The sequence below is a fragment of the Cololabis saira genome, chromosome 3 (assembly GCF_033807715.1).
Source record: "Cololabis saira isolate AMF1-May2022 chromosome 3, fColSai1.1, whole genome shotgun sequence".
NCBI classification, from domain to species: Eukaryota; Metazoa; Chordata; class Actinopteri; order Beloniformes; family Belonidae; genus Cololabis; species Cololabis saira.
In genome coordinates, this window is record NC_084589.1 from 46,289,062 (window position 1) to 46,314,561 (window position 25,500).

General features: G+C 38.8%; 1 protein-coding gene across 2 annotated transcripts; it reads left to right on the plus strand.

Moving 5' to 3' along the window:
• The first annotated feature begins 2,422 nt into the window (after positions 1–2,422).
• Positions 2,423–20,337, plus strand: LOC133440381 (zinc finger protein 665-like). Of its 2 annotated transcripts, none has more exons than XM_061717627.1 (3): positions 2,423–2,527; positions 3,124–3,332; positions 17,166–20,337. In XM_061717627.1, the coding sequence occupies exons 2-3, from the start codon at positions 3,189–3,191 to the stop codon at positions 18,462–18,464; spliced, it is 1,443 nt and encodes a 480-aa protein (XP_061573611.1). In that variant the 5' UTR covers positions 2,423–2,527; positions 3,124–3,188; the 3' UTR covers positions 18,465–20,337. The 2 variants fall into 2 exon arrangements, with proteins under 2 accessions (XP_061573611.1, XP_061573612.1); XM_061717628.1 differs by having other exon boundaries at positions 2,444–2,527; positions 3,127–3,332.
• Positions 20,338–25,500: the final 5,163 nt, after the last annotated feature.

A 25,500-nucleotide genomic window follows, 5' to 3' on the forward strand; every position in this document is an offset into this window, starting at 1 on the left:
CTCACACACGTTCTTTTTCCCGTCTGTTTCTTCTTCACTCACATTCTCTTTGTAAAGTTAATCTGCAGCTCCATGTTGTTAAACTCTCTCCATCTACTCCGTTCAGAGGTTAGTCCAAGTTTGATATATTTACATGTTCAGTTTTTACAATGTTCCTCTGAAAAACATGAAGAATCTTCAGAGAAACGAGGACAAAAGAAGAAACGCAACAATCAACACGTCAGAAACAGAACAGCCAACCATCTGTCACCATTTTATAAACTTTAATGTCTGCAGCATTAAACAAAAAATCTTGAAGATTTCAGAAGGCAGTGCAGTCAGATACGATTTGCTTTTATTTCCCCTTTAAAATGTTTTTATTGATTTAGAAAACAAGAACATTTGGTTTAAAGGTGAATGAGGAAATGAGTGTGAGTCACGATACAATACGATATTGCGGTATCCAAATTTTGCAATATATTGTGATGTTATACATAGTTCGCTGAAAACTGTAAAAGGCTTTAAGAATTTTAAAATCTGAGCTGCACGTACATCAGATTATCGTGTAATTCATGGGACAAACTAAGTCAAAACAATGTAATTCAAATGATCCATGCTGTTATTGTAACTATATAAGCTAAAGTTACAAGATATTTATGTATGTTTTTCATATTATTTAAATAATATGAAATTAACTTATTTAATCACATGTATAAAATCAAGTTGTACTAGATTTACAACTCGTCTGACTCATTATTTATTCTAAAGCTGATGTTGAGATCCGTGTTGAAGCTGCAGATCTGCAGGTTGGAGAGCAGGAAGAAGAGGGAGGATCATCGGGATCAGATTCCAGGAAGAGGACAGACTTTGGATTTAACCCTTTTATATCAGACATCCGTTTAGAAGTAAATGTCTTTTTACCTCAACTCATATTTAGTCAGAAATATCATGAAAATGTAATTAAGTTTTCATTTTAGATGGATGAATCATTTTATTGTTAATTCTGGAATATTACACTCTCCATATGTAGAAAGAGCAGCAGTGACCCCTGGTGGTGAGTTATAAAAGCTCAACATAAACCCAAGAGTGAACAATCTATCGTAATAATAATAAAAAGACAAATAAAAAAAGACTTTAGTGCATCAACAAGAGGAAAGTTGTCAGTGACGCAGATTATTGGTACAGCGTGATCAGTACAACCAGCATTTAGCTCAGAAAACAATGTGGAAAGAGAAATGTCATCAAATGAAGTTGAAAAGTGGAGATGAACTTTTGTCCTTTATCCTCAACTTCCTCAATCACGTCATTTTGATCCAGTTTGTTATTTCACTGGTCTTGGCTTCATCAAGAATCATCATGAATTGAACTGAAAAAAAGTTTAGTGAACTAATTAGTATTTTGAGTTGTGGAGATTAATGATATTAAGACATTTTACTGAATGCCTAAAACTTAATTAGAATGTAAGATAAATGTATAAGAATTTGAATAAATGCAATGTCAAATTTAAGATCTTAAACACATCTGACTTAATTTAAATAAGTATAATTTTGAAAAATAATTTAGATTTCTATAAAAGAAAATACAAAATCATGACTCAGTTTTTATTTTCATTAATTCTTTTATGATTCTACATATTTACCGTAATGTTAAATGTAAAATTTAGAGCAGTATCTACTTTGAACATATACTGAATTATTTTATTTTTTTTAACCACACAGTTGCAATAAATAATGGTGTGCATTCATGTCCATCTATGGGAATAATAAAACCAAACCTTTGATTTAAGGTTTAAAAGTGCAGTTTAATGGGCAGCTCGGTGGCGTAGTGGGTTAAGTAGCGGCTCATGTACTGAGGCTACAGTCCTCCTGCAGCGGTCCTAGGTTCAAATCCCGGCCTGCACCTTTGCTGCACGTCATCCCCATTCTCTCTCTCTACCCCCTTCCTGTCTGCAACTTGAATAAAGGGCCACTAGAGGCATAAAAAAAATTAAATGCAGTTTAATGAAACCTTCACAGTATCAAGTGAAACATGAAAACATGAAACTTTGCTCATATCAGATTATAAACAGCCAATCATACCTGCCCTAGAAACAGAATATTTGCAACAGCTGCCTGTTTCATCAACTCTCTCTCTGATACAGGGACAGTTAAAAGTGACGACATTCCCCTTCAAAATATTAACATGGACAACATCATAAAGTGCATCCTAAAAACACCTTCACGATACTTTGTTTGGGTGGAGAGGCTGAAACACACTGAGATATAACAGCCGTCATTTCTACTAGGTATTCTTCTTTTCTTATTTATTTTTTATTATTATTTTGTCTGCTAGTCTAGTGTTCCACACTCCAGTCCAGTAGGTGGTGGTAATGCACCTTCAAGTTGGTTTGCCAACCGCCAATAAACGCCATAGAAGAAGAAGCAGAAGAAGAAGAAGAAGAAGAAGAAGAAGAAGAAAACAGAGAACAGAGAACAAGAAGAAGAAGAAGACGAGACGCTTCAGTTTGTCTGGAAGTCACCGAGAGAAGATTTAACGACGAAACCGAGCCGTGAGTGCCTGTTAAGGCTGATTTATGGTTCAGCGTTACACCACCGCAGAGCTTACGTCGTACAGTGCGCGTGGCCGCGTAACCTACGCCGTACCATACGGCGTAGGCTCTGCGTCGTTTTAACGCGGAACCATAAATTAGGCTTTACCCGCTGTTACACCGATGGACTTGTCATTTTGGTTTTGACGGTTTACGATGATTTTATGTCTCTGGTTACTTTAATCCTACTACTATATAAAACTACCTACCTACTATAAAACTAATAATAGCTTCATGTTGTTTCTGTTTTCGTTTGTAATTGTCTGTTGTTGAGTTTATGTTAACCTGTGTGTGTATTTATTTTAGCTTAGTCTCTTATTAATCTTTATTCTGATGTAGCCTTCTTATTTGGAAATGTTTTATTGATTATATCTTAATCATTTTTCTTTACGGTTGACTATTTTACACCAGTCCAGGGACAGCAGATGCAAAATAGCCTTTTTAGCTAATTCTGGCATATTTTACATTTGTTTAAATGTATTCTTAATGTGCATTGTCCCTGATAACTAAACCTTTAAATAAATAAAATAAATAAAATAAAATCCCACATTTTCTAGCAGGCAACGCTCGAGTGGAGGCCACGTGTTTGGAGACAGACCGGGACCAGAACCAGGACCAGGAGATGAACCAGAACCAGAACCAGAACCAGGACCAGGAGATGAACCAGAACCAGGAGATGGACCAGAACCAGAACCAGGAGATGGACCAGAACCAGAACCAGGACCAGGACTCCTCATCCAGCAGGACTAAAGCTGCTGGTCTGCAGGTCAGTGTTCAGGTCCAGAACCCGCTCGTTCTCGGTCCGTCTGTTTCCTGCTGACGAACCGAACCAGAATCGTAGAGACGCATGGAGAGCGTTTGCTCATTCAATCAATCAATGACATTTTATTTGTATAACACCTTTCATCCAGGTACATGAAATACAAAGTGCTTAACATTTTGACTGAAAAATAAGCATAAAAATAAAAACTGGGAGACCAATGCACACTGATTTACAATATGTCATGACATATAGTGATGCACCGATTGTTCGGTAACCGAAATTGTTCGGCCGAAAATGGCAAAAAAACACTTTCGGTGTTCGGTGGAATAAGTGGGAAAAAAACCGAACAATTAATAACGGCGTTGTAATATAAATAGACTGGCCGCTCCGTAACTGTTGCGCACCACATAAATCGTTGGCCAACCAAAAACTAACCACATAACGCTCCCGTAATGGTTGCGCACCACATAAATAGTTGGCCAACCAAAAACTAACCACATAAGAATTTAACTAACATTCACCAGCAGGTGGAACCAAAACAACATAAATCAATCTATTACAGGTGCGTTTAGATGAGGAAATCAAACAGCGAAGAGCGTGGAGTGAAGTGGTGCAAACATGTCAGCAGTGTGGAAGTATTTTAGAGTGGCAGAGAATAATACAAGAATGGCTGTTTGCAATGAATGTTCTGCTCAAATAGCTAGAGGGGGCACATCTGCAAAGTCTTTCAGCTACAAGTTTGATTTATCATTTGAAATGATAAAAAACCCTGAGCGCTTTAATGCATTTTTATTGTTTTAAGGCCTATGTTACAATGTTCAGTCAGTTAAGCCTAACGTAAGCTCAAAGATGGCCACAAAATTTATTTTGCTAATTTATTTATTTTAAGTTATTGTTCTTTGCTGGTATAATGTCTGCTGGAATATTTAAGAAATGCTGGGAAATTAAAAAATGTTCAGTTTTTTATGTTCAACAAATGTTTTCTACCTTGTAATTTTGTAAAAGATTTTTTTCTTTTCAAAGCATGCCTAAATCAAACTTATTTGATTTATGCAATGGTGAAAAAATTGGCAAAATAAATGAAAAACTGCGAAGAACCATGTTCGGTATTGTTCGGTATTCGGCCAAGTGTTTATTATTATTTTCGGTTTCGGTTTCGGCCACAAATTTTCATTTCGGTGCATCACTAATGACATACTTATTAACTGCACTCACTAACATCAGACGGAGTGATACAAGGTTCACATCTGGACTATGGAAACATTGGAACAGATGTTTGCATGTATTTTAATGTGTGACCTGTAATTTTTATTATGTATTTTATATGGAACCTTTTGAGTCTGTAATAATAAAGTAGGCTATTCATATAGTTAATTAAAATGAGAATTAAGGCTAAAAAAATAATCAGTCCACAACAATAAAATATAATAATAATAATAAAAACATTACAAGAAATAGATAAATAAATAAAACAAATGCCTCTTAAAAAAATGTTAAAGAGAATAAAATTATAAAATTTGATGCTACATAAAAAGCCAGACCAAAGAGATGAGTTTTTAGTCTACGTTTAAAAATGTCCACATTTCCAGCTCCTCTCAGATCCTCCAGCAGGCTGTTCCACAGTTTTGGAGCATATTAGTGGCTAAAAGCAGCATCACCAAATGTTTTAGTTCTACTCTGTGGAACAGCTAAAAAGGAAGAGCCAGAGGATCTGAGTTCCTTCCTGGTTCATAGAATAAAAACATCTCTGAAATATACTCTGGTGCAAGCTAGGGCTGAACGATATACCGTTATCGTATCTATATCGAGATATGAACATTCAAGACATTAATAACGGAAAAGCAACGATATAAACGATATATGTCCGCTCGCCCTGCTTGTACAGCGCGAGCAGTCTCCATAAACATTACTTTTAAGATTGCTCTTGAACGCACCACTACGGCCAGCCAACCACAAAGCTTATTTCATGCTTGCTGTTGATCGACAGCTGAAGCCAACCAATGACAAACATAGGAGGGAGGGAGACGTGACGGAGACGCACACAGCCACACACAGGAGAGCGGAGAAGAGCGGAGAAATCCAAACGGAAGAAAAGAGACATGATTGCGGAGGATAATGCGGCCGGTGGCAGTGCTGAATCTAATTTTGTGCCAAAACATAAATCATCCTCCATTACTTGGAGGTATTTTGGATTTAGAAAGGATGATGTCGACCAGAGCGAGGTGTTGTGCAAGTCGTGCTTGGTGAAAATTGCGACGTCGGCCATCCCTTTTTAGTTTTGAAATTACAAAATAAAAATAGAGAATAGAGAAATAAACCAAAATAATCCGTTCCCCATCTTTTGTTTTGATAATAAAAAATTCATTGATGTGTTTGAAAATCGAAATTGGGAATTAAAACAGCGAGTGGAAAACTCTTTTCTCTATTTCCTATTCGTTTACTGAAAACAAGGATTGGACAAATGGGGGGATTGCACATGCGCAGTAATAAATTAAGAAAGTTTTTTCTGGTTCTTTTGTTCATCAGATTGAAAGTTAACATTTTTAGATTTTTAATTGTTGAAACAGAAAATAAATCAAATATGAAACCTGGGAGTGAAACATGAGTTTAATCTGTAATCTGTCTTCACTCCGTCATGAAACTGCAGTGATGTTGTGACAGTCCGTTCAGCTGCAGCGTCCAATCAATAATCAATAACATGTACTGAACTCTAACTCTAACTGCATTGGTTATTTATCGTTAAAGCGGAGCTACAGTAAAATATTTTGATTATTATTTATTATTGAGTGACTTTATGTTAATGTTGATGACTGGCAGTGAGTTCTAATCAATAAAACTGCACTCTTTTGATTTCTGATGTTTTTATTTTTCTGAAAAATGCTTGGTTTTCACCGAACCGAAGTCATATCGTATCGTATCGATATCGAGATATCTGGCATGAATATCGAGATATGAAATTTTGTCCATATCGTTCAGCCCTAGTGCAAGCCCATGTAGCGCTTTATAAACTAATAAAGGAACTTTAAAATCAACATGAAATCTAACGGGTAGCCAGTGTAAGGATTTAAAAATGGGCCTAATGTGTTTTCTCTTCCTGGTCTGAGTCAGAACTCGCGCTGCAGCGTTTTTGGCAAGACATCACCCACATGTCGCCCTGGGATCAAATAAGATCAAATTATATATTTTAAATGGAAGAGTGATTCAACCTTAACTTTAAAAATAAAACTAAATAAGTTCCTACTTTGATGTTTAGAGGTCTGTTGCTGCTGCTGCTGCTGCTGATGTTACTGATGCATTTTAATACCCACACAGCACACATACTCCCCCACACAAATGCCACCTACACATTAAAACATAGAATAGAATAGAAAGCCTTTATTGTCGTTATAATAATATAATGAAATTAAGCAGCAGCTCCATAAAAGTGCACACATGTAAAAGGCTATTTAAAAACAAAATAAGAAACAGACAATATAAATATATATACACTATGAAAATGAATGAATGGAAAAATATTGCACATAAATGAGTGAAAGAATATTGCACATGAATGAGTGAAAGAATATTGCACATGAATGAGTGAAAGAATATTGCACATGAATGGATGAAAGAATATAGCGCAGTATGCAGTAGCTTATGAGTTCAGAATGTTCTCAGCTTTGGGAAAGAAGCTGTCCCTGAGTCTGTTTGTTCTGGCCCGTATGGACCTGAAACGCCTGCTTCAGGTCCAATCAAATACGTCACAGCAGCTTCACTCCAGCCCGCTTACTTCTCATCTGGGTGTCTAAAAAGAAACGAGGACGAGGCAAGTGGAGGCGAGTCGAGTCGCGCTGAGTAGGTACTAGTATAAAAGCGCCATAAGTTGTATGAGAATCGTGGAAATAAGTTAAAAAGGGTTGCCAGGTCTTATAAAATGTACCCTCTGAGCCTCTAATTGAAAATCTTATTTTCTCTAGAGTAAGACGGTGCATAATGTCTCTGAGCCACTGAGTGTGTGTGGGCGAGGCCGTCCCTTTCCATCTAAGCAGAATGGCCAGAAGCAAGGAGAAAGAGATCATATGATGCTCAGTAGAAGTCATCCGGGGATCGTCATTGCTAGAAGGACCGAACAAAGCAGTCATAGGGTTTGGAACTAGTTTATGCTTCCGAATTTTTGAGAGTGTGTGGAAAACTTCATTCCAAAAAACGAGGCGAGGGCACAGCCAGTACATGTGAAAAAGAGTTTTGTCGTCAAATTTCCATTCATCACAGGTGGGGGTGATGTCCAGGTACATGCTGGCTATTTTGGACTTTGACATATGGGCTCTATGAACCACTTTACCACGCGTCGCCGCGTAACATCGACGCAGAATGCGTTGGTGTAACGCGGAACCATAAATCAATCTTTATTCTGGCGTGATCTTCGGCAAACGGGCAAACTAGTGATTATGTACATTCACTGAGTAAATATTATGAAAGTAAAATATATATTTCTCGCTAGAAATGTAATCAAAACGCATTTTTATGCAGAAACTAACTCAAAATATTGATTTTTATTCACTAAAAAATAAGAAATGTCCGCCATGTTTTTTTTTTTTTTTTGGATTCAGTCCGCAAATGACGACGAAAAGCATTCTGGGAAATTTTTCTGTCCCTAGAAAACTAGTGAGGATCGGAAATCCCTACGTCCGTAGGGAGAGATTCATAGCAACTACACTACTTTTTGTCACTACACCTAGGTGGAAAGAGGAATTGGGACACCATTACCCTCACGGGAACGCGCAAAATTTAGGGGTAGGGATGAAAACGAGGGGTAGTGAGAGTATTGGGACAGGGCCTTACTCCTCGTGGCTGGTTTGGTAGAAGAGCAATCTAATTCTGGGTTGAACCAACAGTTAAAGAGAATACCCGTTCAAAAAAGGCAACATCATCCACATTTGGAGCATAAATGTTAGCCATGACAACATTTGTATCAAAAAGTTTCTCTGATACAATTACAAACCTGCCATTGCCATCGGCTATGATATGGGTAGGTTCGAACGGTACGTCTCTTGATATAAGGTAGAATGAAAACACCGCCCCGCCCACCCAGATAGAGATTTAGAATGCTCGGAAGACCGTAAGTGGGTTTCCTGTAAAAAAAAAAAACAATATCTGCCTTTAGTTGTTTAAGATGAGTGAGCACTTTCTTCCTCTTAACAATATTGTTCAGATCCTTGACATTCCAGCTCAGTATATTAGCCTGTTTAGCCATTGCCATTTAGAAAAAGAAAAGAAACAGATAATCTTAAAGGAGCTGTATGTAAGAGCAACATTAAAACGAATCATAAAATGACCCCGATATGTCAACAGACATTTAAAAATCATGTTCATTTCAAATACTTATGTCACTGACAACAGCACTCAAGCCAGGATATTCCAGTTTAAAAAGAGGAGTTGCAGCCCTCAACTGATGTTTATGTTGAAGCTCCACCCTCCACCTATCTCCCAATCACCAAGTCAGTATTGTTTCTGAAGCTCCACCCTCCACCTATCTCCCAATCACCAAGTCCAGGGCTCCAGACTAACTTTTTTCACTAGGAGCACAGTAGCCCCTAACTGAAAATTTTTAGGGGCACAATCAGAAATTTTAGGAGCGCACATCGTTTATCGACACGCTAACCAAATGTTTACATTTCTACTACATTTCAGTGCATTAGTAATACGTATTTCATAATAGATTAATGAATTACCACAATGTGCTGTTTCAAATGCAGTGTTACATTTTATTGTGCATTTTTAAAGATGCCGCAACATAAAGTAAACTGACAGCACCATTGCTGTCATTATATATAAAAAAAACATACATTCACATGATAAAAAAAGTGCTTGGTAACAAAGTGCTTAGTAACCTTTCAGCCATGAATGTAACTGTTAAACACAGTACTTAACAAATGTACAAATATTGGGGGTACTGGCCAATAACATTTCCCTACTTGTGTCTTTACTAAAACCCTGAACTTACACCAGTCGACCAAATTCCCTGCCTTCACTCAAATAACTAAGGACTAAGGATCTTACCAAGAAATATTCTTATGTCTAACCTAAAAATGCCATTACACCTGACAACACACATCACTTTAAAGGTTAGGTGTTTTCCCACGTGTTAAAATTTAACTTTCATTTGTGTCAAGCAAATTTTAAGCAGTGTTCAAAATAAAATTATGAGCCCTGCTGTATTGGAGCACATTTTCTTTTAGTTAAAACTGTAGCGGGGACAGATGTTTAGAGAAACCTATGTATGTACCGGGTGAAGGCTGATTTATGGTTCCGCGTTACAACAACGCAGAGCTCTGCGTCGATTTAAGGCGGAACCATAAATCAGGCTTTAGAGGGGAGACATATCGGAGAACAACCAGAAGAATATAGAGTGGATTAAAAATAAAAGTTAAGCACTGAGCTACATGTGTCTCCCGTCTGGGCCATTGCAGACTCATGGCCTGAGCATGATGTTACTAAAACCAAACATACCCGCCGCCTCTTTCTTCTAACTTTATGTGCGCGCCGCGGCGGCAGCGAGTTGTGTCGCATTAAATGTCGTCCGGGCGTAATACCTGCTTTGAGCTGGTGAAATTAAACGAAAAAAAAAAAATAAATAAATAAATAGATCCCCCAAGTCATTCCCTTTCACACTCATTGGCCTGCAAATATGGGGGTTCATTGAGGCACTCCTTCCACGTTTAACGTGTAAAAAAAAAAAAAAAAAACACTGGCAAATTTACTGGTCGCACGTGTGCGAGTGGACATGAAATTCAGTCGCACATACTCAAATTTTGGTCACAAAATGCGAGCATTTGGTCGCAGTCTGGAGCCCTGAAGTCAGTATTGTTTCTGAAGCTCCACCCTCCACCTATCTCCCAATCACAAAGTCAGTATTGTTTCGGCATCCGGGTTGCCAGCTCGGCTCTAATTATCGCAGCCATGGCAGCCTACGTTCCTGCTGCATTCTGCAGCCTACCTGGCAACCTCTGGTTGGGGGGAGGAGGGGGAGGGGACACGCCACTCAACAATATTTTGAAAGTGACTGCAGTACCAGTTTTGGCCATTTCTTACAGACAGCTCCTTTAAATGTGTGCCTGCAGTTAGAAAATATGTACATCGCCATCCCCTCCCATAACCCCTCAAAACCTACAAAAAACAACAAAAAAACACCTCAACACGTCCCCATTTGCAGCCAATTCAAACTGCAATCGCAAACTCTTCCTGATTACTTTCCCATACATATACTTCTCTGGGTATTATCTCCTCCCTCTGAATTGAGAGTTTCTGAAATAATAATAAAAAAATATATATCAAGAAGAAAGGTATGGACAATTTAGAAAATAACTAAATTAAAAAAATAAATAAATAAATAATATAAAGAAGAAAAAAAAATGTAAAATTTAACATTGTAACTGGAGCGTCACATCCCGCACCCTTTGACCTGTAAACATTGCACGGTAGTATATAGAAAGGCAAAGAACATGGCTACGAAGTCACTAATTCACCTCAAAGTTTCAGAAGCCAAGAAAATAAACCGGACATTAATCACCATTAACAAATACAACCTTGGAACATGGCGTAGTGTACCGACAGCTCCAGGCCTCACGTATAATACGTTGCACAGCAACGCTGCTATAAAGCTGCCGTAGCTCGTGGCTAAAACACAGATGCTACACATCAAAGAGAACGTTTAACGCGCCTCCCATAATTACCGTACATTATGTTTGCTTCAGTTTAGTAACGCCAAAAAGTCCTTGGCATCCTTCACCGAAGCAAGGTATTTGCTCCCACCGTCTTTGGTCGTGATTCTCAGCATCGCTGGGTACAGCAGCGATGGCTTGGGTCCCCGCTGGTAGAGTGTGAACATCACCTCCCGATAAACTGTGCGCTGTTCCATAATCTCAGGGCAGTAGTCCTCAAAGATCGCCACCGGGTTCCCCTGGTAGGATAGTTCTTGCGAGCTTCTTGGATGATCTTTTCCTTAACCCTGTAGTTGTGAATCCGTGCAATAACCAGTCTTGGCCTACGCCTGGGCAGCTTAGCGGTCAGGGCTCTGTGGGCTCGGTCCAGCTCCGGGGGCGAACTCAGAACCTCATCGCCGAGTATTTCGAGCAGGAGATTAGAGAAGAAGGTAGTGGGCTGTGTGCCCTCTGCAGACTCCAGCACTCCCGCTATCCGTATGTTGTTACGTTGGCTGCGGGATTCCAGATCAATGGTCTTAGCTTTTAGCTAGCTGACGCAATCCTCCAGAGCAAGCGTTTTCAATTCCTGTCCTCAGGCCCCCCTGCCCTGCTCGTTTTAGATGCTACCCTGCTTTCAGCACACCATGATACAAGGAGCTGTGTCATCAACAGAGTTGTACAGACCTTGATGACAAACTAATGAGGACCATTAATTAGAATCAGGTGTGTTGATGCAAGGCAACATCTAAAACATGCAGGGCAGGGAGGCCCGAGAACCGGAATTGAAAACCCCTGTTCCAGAGCATTGCATCTAGCTTCCACCGCCTCTAAACGGTCGCTGACTTCGTTCGCGTTGTCTTCCAGAGAAGTCAGTCGGTGTCCGTGGTCAGCGATGGATGTTTGAACACTGTCTAGTTTGGTTTCGAGGGATGCCAAGGCCGATTTTAATCTCAGCGGAGAGGGCTATTCTGTGCTCTTCAAGTAGCTTGGTCATAGCCGCCATGCTAACTGCCGCTGACTCATCGTCTTTTTTTCCCCTCCCTCCTGGTCGGACTTAGATGCCATTTGGTCACTGAGTCTTAGTAAAAGTGATTAAAAATGAACAGGCACGACAAATGCCATGTTGTAAGAGAAAAGACTGTCTTAAATATTAGATTGAAAAGAAATGTTGCGGGAGCGAAGGCGCTTTACGTCTACTCCATTCGTGACCTGGATGTGCCCCCTTTTCACTTTTTAATGTAAAGCACTTTGTGTTGCACTTAACCTGCATGAAAAGTGCTATATAAATAAATAAAAGTTAAATTTATTTCTTAAAGGAGCATGAGGCTCCTTTTAAGAAATGAGACTCTCTAGCGCCACCCTTCACCACGACGGCCGTTGGGGGTACTGCAGCCAACAGTGAAGCCGGCACGGGAGAACGGGGAGAACGTGCATGCAGCGTCATGTGACGTCACATCCGCAGCCCAGCGCGGGAAATTCGGGACCGAATTGCAGCACATTTTCCAGCACACAGCCTGTTCAAGGCAAAGGAGAGATACACTAGAGGAAACATTCTTTTTGGTTTGGAACGCTTCATCGGACATTATTACTAGAAAACTTAAAACGTATACGAATTTTTTTTCATAAATCCTGCCACAATCCGGCCTCAAGCTCCTTTAACTGCTCACATTTAACAATTTATTCATATGTGCATTTATGATCAGATCTTTACGACCAAATTGTCTGGAAAAGCTTTTTTTTTTGCGTTGTCATAATTTTTCTAAATAATTTTCATCTGATATAGACAAGTCCCATAACTACAGCTGCTGTGCCATATATATACACATTTCAAACATGTACATTTAACAGACTTTGTTAGGCTTACATTACTGTCAACAGCCGTCTCAAACTGGCTCCAGAAACATTGCCACTTGCTGACATCTCCGGAAAACTTCTCAATGACTAGTTTAGGCAACTTGACTGCTTGTCTTCTCACCTCATTGTTTGAGTGTCGGGAAATGGTTGAGATTGTGCTCTCATTATCTTCTGCATTTCTCCTTAGGATGCGCTTTATCCTGGTCTTCCTTGACATAATTCCATTCAGGTATTCAAAGGATGAGTTAACGTCATTTTCCAAATCATCCACTGCTGTTTCCGCTTCAAATATTAGCAACTAGGCTCAACAAATGCATAGCTACTATTATCCACCCAGATCAGATGGGTTTCATCCCCAACAGGTTTTTGTTTTTCATTGTAAGGAGTCATGAATTTAATGTCATAAATTCCCCACATCATCAAAGCAAACTTTTATTTGTCTCAATGCCGAAAAAGCTTTTGACCAAGTTGACTAGGAGTACCTTTTAAAAGTCTTGGAGAAATTTGTTCTGGGTGACGATTTTGTCTCTTGGGTTCATCTTATATACAACTTGCCAACACCACTGTTACGACTAATCAAGATAAATATTGAATGAGGAAAGAAGGGCTGAAAAAAGCATCTCCTACACTATGTCCTGTCAGAGGACACAGTGTGATATTACAAAAAAACACCTTGGCAAAAAAAAAGTAATGCACTCAGATAAGTTTGTATTTAATAAAAAAAACCTACACTGATCCTGTTCATTAACAACTACAAGATTTCTCCACACTAGTGTTTTCAAATAACTGAGTGAAAGAATTTCTTTATTATTACTCACACATTCGCATAACTCCCAATGAATTTTTTTATGGTCATCTGTGAGCTATTTGGGCCTTATAGGGACTTTAAACTTTCAATTTTATAAATGTAATTTCATAATTTTAATGCCCAATGAATTTAAAGGAGCTTGAGGCCCCTTTTAAGAAATGAGACTCTCTAGCGCCACCCTTCACCACGACGGCCGTCGGGGGTACTGCAGCCAACAGTGAAGCCGGCACGGGAGAACGGGGAGAACGTGCATGCAGCGTCATGTGACGTCAGATCCGCAGGACAGCGCGGGAAATTCGGGACCGAATTGCAGCACATTTTGCAGCACACAGCCTGTTCAAGGCAAAGGAGAGATACACTAGAGCCGTGATTCCCAACCCCCGGACCGGTACCGGGCCGCAGAGCTGTTCCTACCGGGCCGTGAAATGGCTTGGGTTCCGATCATAATTAGGGCTGCAACGATTCGCCGATGTTGTCGACAAAAATCGATAATCAAAATTGTCACCAGATGTTTTTTTTTTTCCAATGGAGTGAGGCATCTCACTTCACTTCATCACATACAATCTCTGCGGAGAACCGCGCAACACTCAGCCTCTCAGCGCAGCTTTTTTTTTTTTTTCTTGCGTCTCAGCGCAGCTGCGGGTAACAAAACTTCAAAAGTTTGGGAGCGTTTTAGCCTGGATATGGCGAATAAAAAGATTACTTGCAAGGTTTGCAAAGCAGACGTTGCTTATCAAGGGAGCACGTTGATAATGTACGAGCGTTTGAAGCAGTGCTTTAAGTGGGGAAAAAATAAGTGACGGTACTCTCCCCCTCCAGTCATACAAATATGGGACTATGTATGTATGTATGTATGTATGTATGTATGTATGTATGTGTGTATATATATATATATATATATATATATATATATATATATATATTAAACTTTCCCACTCTGTTAAAAACCTCCTGTGTTTACCTTCATATTTCCGTTTGGCCGTGCATTTTGTCCCTCCAAGTTATTTCCGTCACAACCACGTCTCATTTATTCATTCACACACGCACTAATATACTTGGGAAACAGTTAGGCACCAAATATAATATATTTAATTTTCTCAGACGGCAAAAATAAGAACTTTATTGATCCCACATAGGAGTAATTCATGTTATGCCGAAAAACAATATATATTCCCCCCTCACAAAAATAAGAAAAATAGAGAAACATATTCTCTCATTAACAAAGCATATTTTACATTTTTATACATTACATTACATTTTGTTGTTATTATTATTTTATTGTCTGAAAAATGGTTCAAATATGTTATTTTGTTATTTGAATTTTTTTAAATTTGTTTTGTTGCCAAAAAAATATGTCTCTATTTTTGTGAGGGGGGATATATATTGTTTTTCGGCACTACCTTGTTCTCTATAGCTGATATAACATGAATTACTCCTATGTGGGATCAATAAAGTTCTTATTTTTGCCATCTGAGAAAATTAAATATATTATATTTGGTGCCTAACTGTTTCCCAAGTATATTAGTGCGTGTGTGAATGAATAAATGAGACGTAAAACGTAAATTTCTTTGTAGAAAGGTGCTTTATGAAAATAAGTCAATTTACTTGTATTAGTTTGCAGCCCAGTCTTGCCACAAAAAAAGTTTGTAGCTTTGTAAAAAAAACTTTGTAGCTTTGTATCTAGAAGTACAAATATTTTTTGCAAGTACAAATATTTTTTGCACACGCACAAAATATTTCTACAAGTACAAAGTTTATTTACAGATACAAAATACTTCATTAATTTGAGCCCATACAGCTGATCTGTGATATGAGCAGCTCTCCATGGTTGATGCTGACGGTTTTCAACCCCATGGTTTCAACAAATGATGCACCTGTTCAACCCAGAGGACGTCCTGCCATCCAGAACCCATTTCACCCACTTGATGGAGAAAAAATTAGAGACGTTTTATTTGATCATTTATTTTTTATATAACACAATTGCCTGTCCTTAAAAAATGAAAAATAATGGACAGAGGTTTATTTATTTATGGATTTATGTCTATACTGCCTGATTACTGTGCCTGTCCTTGGCCTTTTATTTACTTTTTGTATGAACAGCAGCAAAATTGAATAAAATATCTATTTTTCATTGAAGTACCCATCTTTCTCGTGTTTATTATCATTTGCTACATAATTAAAGCAACCTCATACTAAATTTAAGAAAAAATTACTAATTATCCGATTAATCGACTAATCGATGACTAGTTGACTATTAAAATAGTCGTTAGTTGCAGCCCTATTTAAAATGCATTGTTTTTTTCTAAAATGTTTATTAAAATTGACATAAATTGTCAACCGGTCCACGAGCTTTTTGTTCATACTTCTGCTGGTCCTTGGCACAAAAAAGGTTGGGAACCCCTGCACTAGAGGGCTCATTCTTTTGGGTTTGGAACGCTTCATCTGACATTATTACTAGAAAACTTAAAATGCGGAAAATACGGATTTTTTTCATAAATCCTGCCACAATCCAGCCTCAAGCTCCTTTAATTTATTTGTTTTTAATTGAGCTGAGTGAATTGAATCATATTTAACATAAGACCACAGGACTTCATGCTACTTGTCATGTATGTTAATTGAAAGTAGCAACAAATAAATTCAGGTTGCTGAAATGTTGTTTTTGTCTCGTGTCGCTTGTTTTGGGGCTCGTTTATAGCTGAAATTGTTCCTTTTTATGACATCTCTATCTTGATGAGGACTTGTTTTTGACATCATATTTTACAGGTTGACTGAAGTTCTGCACATCAAGTTCTGAAGTTTTTCAAGTTTTCACCAGACAGGGTGGGGCTTCTCTGGCCGGACGTAGCGCGTGGAAGGATCATGTTATTCCGGCCAGATCCCCCCCCACCCCATCTGGTGCCCCGGCTGGCCAGAGGGGGCATGTGTAGCCCAGGACTGTGTGTTTTTGTGAGGGTAGCTCACATTAGCGACCAAGGGAACACAGGGAGAACATGCAAACTCCACACAGAAAGCCCCTTTCGCCAACCCAACCCAGGGTGTGGGTGCTGAAGTCATGGGGGAACTAACACGCACTTCAGCGCCCACAGCTTCCCCGGCGGGAATCAAACCCAGGACCTTCTTGCTGTGAGACAGCTGCACTACCAGCTGCGCCACCATGTCCCCGTCAAAACTGTTTTAAAGACAACATTTCTAATGAGAGTTTGAGATCGGTCATCTCAAGTGGCTTCGGTAAACAGTCGATGAATGTGTTCTAAGGGTTTTTGTTTCAGCAGCTTTCACCACTTGCTTTTTGTTCTGACCTTCCGAGATTTTTTTATTTGAATGTTTTTGTCTGTAAAGAAATAGTTGTTACAGGACATGGTTAATATGACCCCTAGAAAATGATTCTTTGTTTCACTGCAATCACCATGATAGAAAGCTATTAAATACAACTGAATAAACTTTTGACAGGTCAACCGACAACAGGATCTAAGTCTCTTTCTTTCTTTACAGAAACGTAAAGGCAAAGAGAAGCCCACAGGTTACCCCTGTGATCAGTGTGAGAAAGTCCTCACCACTTCATCATCCTTGAAGAGCCATAAGAGGATTCACACTGGAGAGAAGCCGTACAAATGTGATCAGTGTGGGGCAGCTTTTACTAAATCGGGTCATTTAAGAGGTCACCAACGTATTCACACTGGAAAGAAGCCGTACAAATGTGATCAATGTGGGGCAGCTTTTACTGAATCAGGTACTTTAAGAAGTCACCAACGTATTCACACTGGAGAGAAGCCATACAGATGTGATCAGTGTGGGGCAGCTTTTACCACATCAGGTACTTTAAGAAATCACCAACGTATTCACACTGGAGAGAAGCCGTACAAATGTGATCAGTGTGGGGCAGCTTTTACTAAATTGGGTACTTTAAGAAGTCACCAACGTGTTCACAGTGGAGAGAAGCCGTACAGATGTGATCAGTGTGGGGCAGCTTTTACTGAATCGGGTCATTTAAGAAGTCACCAACGCATTCACAGTGGAGAGAAGCCTTACAGATGTGATCAGTGTGGGGCAGCTTTTACTGAATCGGGTGCTTTAAGAAGTCACCAACGTGTTCACACTGGAGAGAAGCCGTACAGATGTGATCAGTGTGGGGTAGCTTTTACCACATCAGGTCATTTAAGACGTCACCAACGTGTTCACACTGGAGAGAAGCTGTACAGATGTGATCAGTGTGGGGCAGCTTTTATTGAATCGGGTTCTTTAACGAGGCACCAACGTGTTCACAGTGGAGAGAAGCCGTACAGATGTGATCAGTGTGGGGCAGCTTTTACCACATCAGGTAATTTAAGAAGTCACCAACGTATTCACACTGGAGACAAGCCGTACAGATGTGATCAGTGTGGGGCAGCTTTTACTGCATCGGGTAACTTAAGAAGTCACCAACGTGTTCACAGTGGAGAGAAGCTCTACAGATGTGATCAGTGTGGGGCAGCTTTTACTCAATTGGGTAATTTAAGAAGTCACCAACGTGTTCACAGTGGGGAGAAGCCGTACAGATGTGATCAGTGTGGGGCAGCTTTTACTGAATCGGGTCATTTAAGAAGTCACCAACTTGTTCACAGTGGGAAGAAGCCGTACAGGTGTGATCAGTGCGGGGCAGCTTTTACTCAATCAGGGGCTTTAACGAATCACCAACGTGTTCACACTGGAGAGAAGCCGTACAGATGTGATCAGTGTGGGGCAGCTTTTACTCAATCAGGTGCTTTAACGAAGCACCAACGTGTTCACAACGGAGAGAAGCCGTACGTGTGATCAGTGTGGGGCAGCTTTTTAGTTTAAGAAGTCACAATTGTATTCATATTGGATAAAATGTGTGTATGAGTTTGTGGCAGCTTTTTCTTGAAGTGTTCATTAAAATGGCACAGACATGTTAGAAAAAAAACAGTGATAGAAATGTGTTTAATCTGTTATTCTGAGAGAAAGAAATCTGAAGGTATAATTCTAATAAGTTCAGTTTTATGTTAGCTTTTTAAAAATGGTTCTGCTTCTCTTGGCAAATTAGTAACTTTTTTGTACTATTTGTATATTATAAAATACATTTTTTCACCAGTTTTGTCATTGTTAATGGAGATATAGAGAGAAATAAAGTTATTTGGTTCCAACGAAATGAGGGCCTTTTTGCCCCCCTAAACGTGCCCCAAAAGTCACCAAATTTTGAACGCAAGCCAGGCCTGGCGAAAAATGTCATGGTTTGCATGAATGGGTGTGGCCTAATGGCTCAACAGCGCCCCCTAGAAAACTTCGTGCCTCAAGCCCCACAATACTGTTTGACGTATATGCATGAAAATCGGTACACACCTGTATCATGTCGCAACTTAAAGAAAAGTCTCTTGGTGCCAAGGCCGAAACCGAACAGGAAGTCGGCCATTGTTAATTAATTGTGTAGTTTTGGCGAAATTTATGCCATTTCTTCAGCTGCTTTTTCGCCCGAAATGTAACGTGCCCGCAGGTGTGTTATACATCATAATGTGCGTCTGTGCGACGATGCGCATTACTTTTCTTAGTCAAAAGCGTTAAGGTGGCGACGATAGGTCCATATTTGATAGTTCCTACTTTCTGCCATAACTTTTGAATGGTTTGACATAAAGACTCGTGGGTGATGTCATTGAACTCAGTTTTTTTTTTTTTTTTAAGATTATTTTTATTGGAAGTAGTTTCACGACAGAACGGTAATACAGCAATATAACAGGAAATACTTCCCTCCTTCCTTTTTTCCCCACTTTTCTTTATCCCTCCCACATTCCCATCCCCACAACCGCACTCACAACAAACCCATCGACAAGAAAACAGTAGTATAAACAAGTATAAAGAGGAAAACAAAAAAAACAGCAAACAAACAAACAAAAAACAACAAATAAAAAATTAAAAATGAGGGGAGGGGGGGCTTAGTCAGCACATCAACCTAGAGATGTCAAAGACTCAATATGACCTAGCAGAGGTCTCCAGGTCCTCTCAAATGAATCTAAGGAACCTTTGAGGGCAAACCTAAGCTTCTCAAGACTCATGACCAGTAGAATTTCTTCCACCCACCTACTATGAGATGGAGGGTGAGAGTGTTTCCATTTAAGGAGTATAAGGCGTCTGGCTAACAGGGTGGTGAAGGCAAGGACATTCTTTAAGACTCTAGAAGTCAAAGGCTGTAGGGGGGCCCCAAACAAAGCTAAGAGCGGATCAGGAGAGATGGTTGTGTTATATGCTGTGCTAAGAGTTTTAAAGATTTCCGACCAGAATGTGGCAAGCCTGGGACAGGACCAGAACATATGAGAATGGTCAGCTGGGGATTGTTTGCACCTGTTACAGGAGTCAGGTGCATTTGGATAAATTCGAGAAAGCCTCAAATTAGTGTAGCGAACTTTGTACACTACTTTACATTGTAGTAGGCCGTGCCTCGCACAGATTGAGGAGGAATGAACCAACCGCAATACCTGTTCCCAGTAATCGGACTCAGTTTTGAGTCCTTGACCATAATTAGTGCAAATTAGCTCAGCCCTTTCTTCTGATTGGTCGATATTTGATAGTTCCTATTTTCTGCCATAACATTGAATGGTTTGACATAAAGAGTCATGGGTGGTGTCATACGACTTGGTTTTGAGTCCTTCACTTTTATTGGTGAAAATTGCACGCGCGAGGGCCCTTTCATCGCTGCTTGCAGCTTTAGTTATTTCTTATTTTAAATACTTATTTTTCAATTATTTTATTATGTACTTTTGTATTAACTTTTTTTTTTAAATTTTGTTAAGTTTATTTATATGTTTTTACTTTTTCATATGTTAACTCCAGTGCTTTTTCCTCATGAGGATCTTCCACACCGGGTACTATGCCTACTTGGCCTGTGGGGTTCTATCCACAGTGTGTAGATCTAGTTGATGTGTTCATAGGCCTAACAAGTCTATGAGACGGCTACAGCTAATTCCGAATGCATGCTGCCCGGGTTCTCACCAGAACTAAGAAAGTGGACCACATCACTACGTGTCCAGATCTTTACACTGGCTCCCTGTACCTCAGAGAATAGACTTTAAAATAAAACAAATTTGTTTACAGCTGAATTATTTAAACAGAAGTTTTTCTTTGAGGTTCTGTTGCAGAGCTTTCTGGCATTTTATAGTTGCTGTGAGCGCTTCGGTCATTTCCACGGCCAAGTCCTCCACTTGCCCCACTCGCGTCTCCATTTCACCTATTTGTGCCTTCAGCCCCTGCATCTCCTCGGCCAAACAATCGAGTTTACCGCTCATTTCTGTGTGAAGTGAGTTAATGTCCTTTCTCAAGTTGTCGTTGTTGCCCTTCATCTCAGATTTTAAATCTTTTATCGCTTCAAGTATCGCTCCAATATGGCTCTTTCAACATTTTGGGTTGCCGACCCCTGATCTAGATATTCACTTTCTGCTAGAGTCCTCAATTAAAGTTATTGAATGTGCGCTGGGCAGCCTCTCCGCACGTGTCCTTCTACTACATCTAACCTCCGAAAGTCCCCTGTAGGGTGAGATTTTGTGTGAAAACCTTCTTCCATCAGCAGGGGCATTGAAGATGAAACGTGGCTGGGTCTTTCAGCATGACAATGATCCCAAACACACCGCCCAAGCAAAGAAGGAATGGCTTCGTAAGGACCTTGAAACATTTCAAGGTCCTGGAGTGGCCGAGCCAGTCTCCAGATCTCAACCCCATAGAAAGTCTTTGGAAGGAGTTGAAAGTCCGTGTTGACAAGCGACAGCCCCAAAACATCAGCTCTAGAGCAGATCTGCATGGAGGAATGGGCCAAAATACCAGCAACTGTGTGTGAAAACCTTGTGAAGACTTACAGAAAATATTTGACTTCTGTCATTGCCAACAAAGGGTATATAACAAAGTATTGAAGAACTTTTGTTATCAACCAAATACTTATTTTCCACTTAATTTGCAAATAAATTCTTTTTAAAAATCAGACAATGTGATTTTCTGGATATTTCTTTTTTCATTTTGTCTCTCATAGTTGAGATATACCTGTGATGAAAATTACAGGCCTCTCATCTTTTTAAGTGGGAGAACTTGTACAACTGGTATATTTACACCACGGTCTGTGTGAATACTTGATTCTGATTGGCTGGCAGGTGTAGGTTAAAAGTGATAACCTACACCTAGAAAACACGTTCGGTCAAACTATTCCAGTTCACCTAGTTTCCTGATCTTCATGATTTCAGGGTGTCTTACCTGTAAAGTCCAGCGTGTATTCAGCATCTATCTTCACTCTGTCTCCTTCAACCTGGCAGGTGAATCTTCTCTTGGAGCCTCTCTGATGTTTCACCATCAGATCAGAAACACAGTTGTTCTGTCCTCCAGACACAAACCCATCCCCTTCACCAAGCAGCACACTTCCTGTCTCATCCACCAGATGATGCTGTTCTGCTTACAGGGAGCGAAATAACTCTTCAGGGAACAGTTTAATGTCACATCTCCATCCCTTCCTGGATCCACATCTGCTGGAGATGGAGTGACTGAAAGAAGACAAATAACTGTTATTTCAACCACTTGAAAAAGAGAAACTCCTAATTTTACTGATCCAGTTTTACTGAGTGATTGTCTGATGGAAACATCAAATATTTAAACATGTAAATAAACTTCAGGTGTTTGTGGTCCAGTTCCTCTGAGAGGATCCATCATGTTGAGGAGGATCCCAAACAGACCAGACGTTCATGTCGCTGACAAATCCTCACAAGTTTTTAACAGCGTTTCACTCAGAGTTGATGAGGAGGATTCAAACTGACAGTCTGGATGTTTTTGATTGATTGATTGAAATTCTTTATTCAGTCACTTCACCAAACAAACATTGAATACAAACATTATCAAAATAAAATAGTGACTGAAAAGGCACAGGCAGAAGCATAGTGCTTATATTAATGCCTGTCCTACATACCAACAAACAATAACAAAACTAATCCAGAAAAAACAGAACAGGAGGACCAATAAGGTTTATATATATCCTTCATACATATCCTTTTATATGCTTTCATATATATATATATATATATATATATATATATACACACACACTTCTATATACACATAATAATATACAAAATATATTAAAAAAAAAACATACCCATACACAACATATACATACATATACACATACATACACATACATATATACATATGCATATATATATATACATACATACATATACACATATACACACACACACATATACACACCTATATATGTATACACAAACATCAAAGAACAGCAGCAAACAAAAACAAATGTTAACCTTTGTAACTTTGAAAGATTGCTCTACAAATCTTTTTTTTATAAACTGAAAATGAGCTGCACAGTCGTAAATCTATATTAGCTTCATTCCAGAATTTAACTCCCACAACAGATATACATCTCCTTTTAGTCTCTTTTCTAGCTTTTTGTATTACAAATTTACAAACAAAATGCAAATTATAATTTGACTCATATACTGAGAAAAAACGTTGTACACAGACAGGGAGTAAGTTTAATCTAACTTTATACATTATTTGCATTATTTTATAATAAACCAAATCATAAAATTTCATAATATGGGATTTTATAAATAATTGATTTGTATGTTCATAATATCCTACCCTATTAATAATACGTATGGCTCGTTTTTGTAATAGCACTATAGCATTTACTGTTGTCTTATACGTCGAGCCCCAAACTCCCACACAATATGATATATAAGGTAATATTAATGAACAATAAATTAAATGTAGTGCTTTATGATTTAATATATTTCTAGACTTATACAGGATTGCTATTGACTTTGAAATCTTTCCTTTTATGTATCTAATAATTTGTTTCCATGTTAATTTACAATCAATAACAACCCCTAAGAATTTTATATCAGATACTCTTTCAATTTCAGAATCACATATTTTTAATGTAATATCCCCATAAATTTCTTTTCGGTTCCCAAAAACCATAAATTTTGTTTTTTTAATGTTAAGTGATAACTTATTAACGTCAAACCAAGTTTTAAGAATGTTTAATTCCCTTTCAATTGAGGACAGAAGTTCCTTTAAATTTTTCCCAGAACAGTACATATTTGTATCATCTGCAAAAAGAATACATTTTAACAATTCAGTAACATTACAAATATCATTTATATAAAGTAAAAAAAGTTTTGGACCAATCACAGATCCCTGGGGTACGCCACAGGTGACCTCCCTGAATTGTGACAGTGTTATTAATTTGTACACATTGTTGTCTATTTTCCAAATAGCTCTTAAGCCAAGAATAAGCCACACCTCTAAATCCATAGTTATCTAGTTTTCTTAATAATATACTATAATCTAAGGTGTCAAATGCCTTCTGTAAATCAATATAAATACCAACAGAATATTCATCATTTTCAATTGCTGTTGCTATTTCTTCTACCATCTCCACTACTGCATATTCTGTATTTCTATTCTCCCTAAAACCATATTGATGTTCGCTCAATATTTTATATTAATCTTTAAAAAAATCAATTTGTTTAACAAATAATTTCTCTAATATTTTTGAGAATTGGGGGAGAAGGGACACTGGTCTACAATTATCAATGCAATGCTTATCTCCATGTTTGAATACGGGTATAACCTTCGCTATTTTCATATTATTTGGAAAAACACCCTTTTGGAAAGACAGATTGCATATATAGGTCAGAGGGCTTACAATTTGGCCAATAACTTCTTTAACAATTACCATGTCAATGAAATATATATCATTTGATGATTTATTCTTGAATTCTTTTACAATCTCAATTACATCAGTTTCATCAATTCCATGAAGGAACATAGTATTATTGTTTCCTTTAATGAGTTCATCAAACATATTTTGTTTATCCTTATGTGGCGTTGCGAGGGGCTACTATTATTTTTATGAAGGGCAGAATCTACAAAATTGGAGGACCAACAACGCCACCCTGGGAGTTTCACCCAGGGAATTCTAAATAACTAAATTTAATAAGGACGCACAGGTAAATTATACAAAGGAAATACTAGAGACGTGGTTCACCATTCAACAGGCCATAGACCATTTATTTGTATATAAAAACAGGTTAAAATTGTAACAAAAGGGCCAACAGAAATAACACCAGGTTGTATTAATAGCTGAGGCTTACCGATGGTGAGGGGGGAACAGGGGTGAGGAATCCAAAATTAAAAAGGAACACCCCACTCACACACACGCACAGCAAAAGGTGAGGTGCACAAAAAACCAAACTCAGGACCACAGCACACGAAGGGAAACCACCACCGGGGATGCCACCACCACCACCGGCTCTCAGCAGCTGCACAACAAAAGAAAAACAGTTAGACACAATAATACACAACTCCTTCAAAAGAAAATATGAAATACTGTTAACACAATGAACAAAAGCCGTTGTAGGTACCAAAGAACTAAAGCAAAAGTAATGAGCAATTTATCCAAATGGTGTAAATGAAATAAAGAAAGAGGGGTCTCTGGCCAGAGTTACCAACTCAACAAAATAAACCTGAAACAAATATCCAGCTTAATCTCAAAACAAACAAAACAGCCCTATACTAAACTCACTCACTCACTCTCATCCACACTGTTGTAGCAACTGCTACAAACTTCTGTCACAAACACCCACACACGCAGCCCAGACAGGGAGACTACAGCCCGGGTCTGCGGCTCGGGGAAAGAAGCCCGGGACCAGGACTAGAACACCCAGCTCCCGCAAGCAATATGCTCACAGCGGTGTCGGAGTTTAAGCCGGGAGCGACAGGCAAAGCAAAAAAAAGTAAACGGAGCACAGCAAATAAAGTCCACAGCAAACAAATCACA